The sequence below is a fragment of the Arachis ipaensis genome, chromosome B2 (assembly GCF_059453495.1).
Source record: "Arachis ipaensis isolate K30076 ecotype BB chromosome B2, ASM5945349v1, whole genome shotgun sequence".
In the NCBI taxonomy this organism is placed as follows: domain Eukaryota; kingdom Viridiplantae; phylum Streptophyta; class Magnoliopsida; order Fabales; family Fabaceae; genus Arachis; species Arachis ipaensis.
Window position 1 is genome coordinate 96465345 of NC_142437.1, and position 3073 is coordinate 96468417.

The following is a 3073-nucleotide window of genomic DNA, read 5'->3' on the forward strand; positions in this document are numbered from 1 at the left end:
CCTCGCCGTGAAGCCCGTCACGAGCGCCACTGTCAGCCTCGTGCTTTCGGGTGCCGTCGGTGGAGTCGTGTCGGCCGGATCTGCTGCAAGAGATCGGGAAGGGAAGCGTTCCTCAGATGTCAAACGGAGCTCGGCAGGGGCTGTGCGCCGTCACTGAACTCGCACGCAGAGGGAGATGAGACGCGAGAGGGAGCCGTCGCGGGGTTGCTGTCGCACAGCGTGGCTGGGCTCGCCGTGGTGGGAGGTTGTCGCCACGAGTGTTGCTACCAGAGGTGGAAACTACGCCGCCATGATTGGCCACCGGAAAACCCCGCTGCCGTCGCCGAAAAACTCTGCCGGTAAGGGTTTTTGAATTCGGTCTTCATTCGTTTAAGATTCTGGAAGCTTTAACGTCTCTGTATGTGGGTTCTAGGCGCCATTGTCGGAGTCCGGTCGCCGCTGCTACTTGAGGTGGCTGCCGGGCTGCTGCCGAACCGGTTCAGAGATCGCTGCTGTTTCGGTTCAGCTGCTCCTTCTTCGTTCGGTAAGCGTTTTTGATTTGAAAGTCCTTTTCTGTTATCATACGCTGAGGTTGTGGCACTAATTGCTATACGATTGAGTTTTGGTTGTCGTATGTTACGATTAGAGTTGTTGAGACTGTTGCGAAAGTGGCTTGGAACCGAGGTTTTGGCTGCCGGGATTTTGATTGTTGATCTCGGGTCGAGGCGGAAGGGATTATGTGACGCGTTTGGGCTATGGAATTGCGTTTTGAGGTAGGGGCGCTTTCCAAAAACTATAGTTTATTATTGGAATTATTACATATGGGTACTGATGTGAGATATTGTGTACTTGGTGATTGTATCTGCCTTATGTATCAATTGATTGACTCGAATGACTATGGATGTTGGTTTGGCTGAATTGTTGTGTGGCTTGTGAAATGTAATGTTTGAAGTTGATTCTTTAAATATTTGAAATGAGTTTAATCCGTTGAGGATTGGTTTGAATTGAGTCAATTATTTTGATGATGTGAAGGATAGAATGCTCTTGAAATTCAGCCTAGGTTGCTTTAATTGCTCTGGCTTTGATAAATGATTTATTGCTGAACCGATTCTTTAAAGCTTTATAAATGAGTTAAACCGGTTGATATTGAGTTGATTTTTGAAATGGTTTCCTTGAGGTATGCCATTGAGGCGACTGTTGGATTTAGCTTGCTTTTGAATTGATTTCTGGTTTGAGCTGTTGAAAAGGAATGAGAAACGATTTAGTTGGGACCCGAACCGGGTGGCAAAAGTCCAAGTTTTAGGGGAGGTGCTGCCGAAATTTCTATAAAATCCGAGTCTTTATTGAAATGTTGTCTGGAAAATGATGAGTTAAAGACTTCTACTATTTTATTTGAATTATCGAGAAAATGATGATTCATGCTTTCGAAATGAATTAATAAAGAGGAAATTGTGATTTAGTCTTGCTTCTTAAGAAAGGCATTGTATCTCTTTCAGGAGAAGGTTATTTAGATGAAACTTGTGTTTTAAAGCTGTTTGGATGTGAAAAGGGTTTATGCCTTTGAATTTGACTTGGGGGTTTCAATTAAAGAAGTTTCAATGACTTTGAAAGAACCTGAATGTCTATTGACAAGTTTCATTTTGAAATGTTTTGAGAAAGGTTTTAAGTACTCTTTGAATTCTGAATTCTTGCAAGACTAAAACAATTTTGAACAGTTGAAACGTTCTAGAATTATCATGGGGATTGAAGTTGGTTTTGCCTAAGTAAAGGAAACGGCTTTGAAAGAAGTGAATGATTACATGACTCGGTTTGGCTTAGATCCTATTTTCTCACTCAAATCAGAAAGCCAATGTTTTAATGATTTTAAATGAATTTGGCGAAATGAGTTATGTTATTCTCCCCTAAAGACTTGGGACTCTGCCGAGAAATTTTGTTATAAAATCCCATTGTGAAATGGGTGATTTTGATTGTTCCCAAATTGAATCTTTAACTTTCCATGGTTTTGGAAGTCTTGGAAAGAGGATGCCGAGAGCGGCTTTGTTTTAAAAAGAGAACTTACTTTGAGTAAATTTGGCTTATGAGCCTGAGATGATTTGAGAAATGAGATCTTTAAAGCAAGGCTGAAAAGAGTTGAAATTTGATTTCAAAGTGAAATGGCTTGAAAAAAGTGATTTGAGGCTTAAATGCCGGTTTTATGAATTCGATGATGTTGAATGGTGAAAGTGCTGTTTTGTTATGGGCCGGAATGGCTGTGTATGATTATGAATAATGGCTGGTTCTGGATTGAACCGTGAGCCGGAATGGCTGTGTAAGATATTGATTTATGGCTGATTGTTGAATGAGTTATGGGCCGTATGGCTGACTATGAATTATGAACTTAAGCCGGATGGCTGAGATGGATGTTGATCCATGACTGGGACTGAATGAATGTATGCTTGAGATACCTGGGTAGTAGCAAGGGTTGTGGTTCGTCCCACTTGCTCCAGGTCAGAGACTGTGACGCCTGGGTAGTAGCGGTAGTAGTGGTGATTCCACTCGCTCCAGGTTGAGCTGTTAAACACCCGCCTGGGTAGTAGCCGCAGTAGTGGTTATTCCACTGGCTCTGGGTTGAGCGGGTAGTAGCAATGGGGTTGTAGCTCAAACCTACTTGCTCCGCGATGGGTGTTTCTGTCCATGGTTAGCTACCAGGATGTGTCGGGTTGGCTATATAACCGACAGATGATATCATCAGCCACTAGGGACAGGCATGCATCATATGCATCTATGTGACATTGTTTGGGTGTGCATATTATACTTGGTGTGCCTATGTGATTAATTGCTAATTGTTCTACTTGCAATAACTGTTTGTTTGTGCTTGCATCTTCCTATTTGTGTTTGCTACTGGGACTCTGTTGGACTGTGGTGATTGGTTGATGGTTGGATTGTTTGGGCCTAGGGCCGTGGTTGGAATGAGATGAACCGATGGTTGATTTCGGTTTTGTGTTTCTGGTTTGGAATAAAATATGAAAGGCTATTTTGTTTCAGCATAGATAAATCGTGTTGAAAGGCTTTTGAGTTTTTGAGAATTGAATGGTTCCTCTTTCAGAAAAGATTT

The 3073-nt window shown here is 42.5% G+C and overlaps 1 protein-coding gene across 1 annotated transcript; it reads left to right on the top strand.

The window, feature by feature from the left end:
• The first annotated feature begins 289 nt into the window (after positions 1-289).
• Positions 290-1308, top strand: LOC110267862 (uncharacterized). The gene is made up of 4 exons (XM_088505250.1): positions 290-338; positions 413-523; positions 626-752; positions 1227-1308. Exons 1-4 carry the CDS (start codon positions 290-292, stop codon positions 1306-1308), a joined length of 369 nt encoding a protein of 122 aa, XP_088361376.1.
• Positions 1309-3073: the final 1765 nt, after the last annotated feature.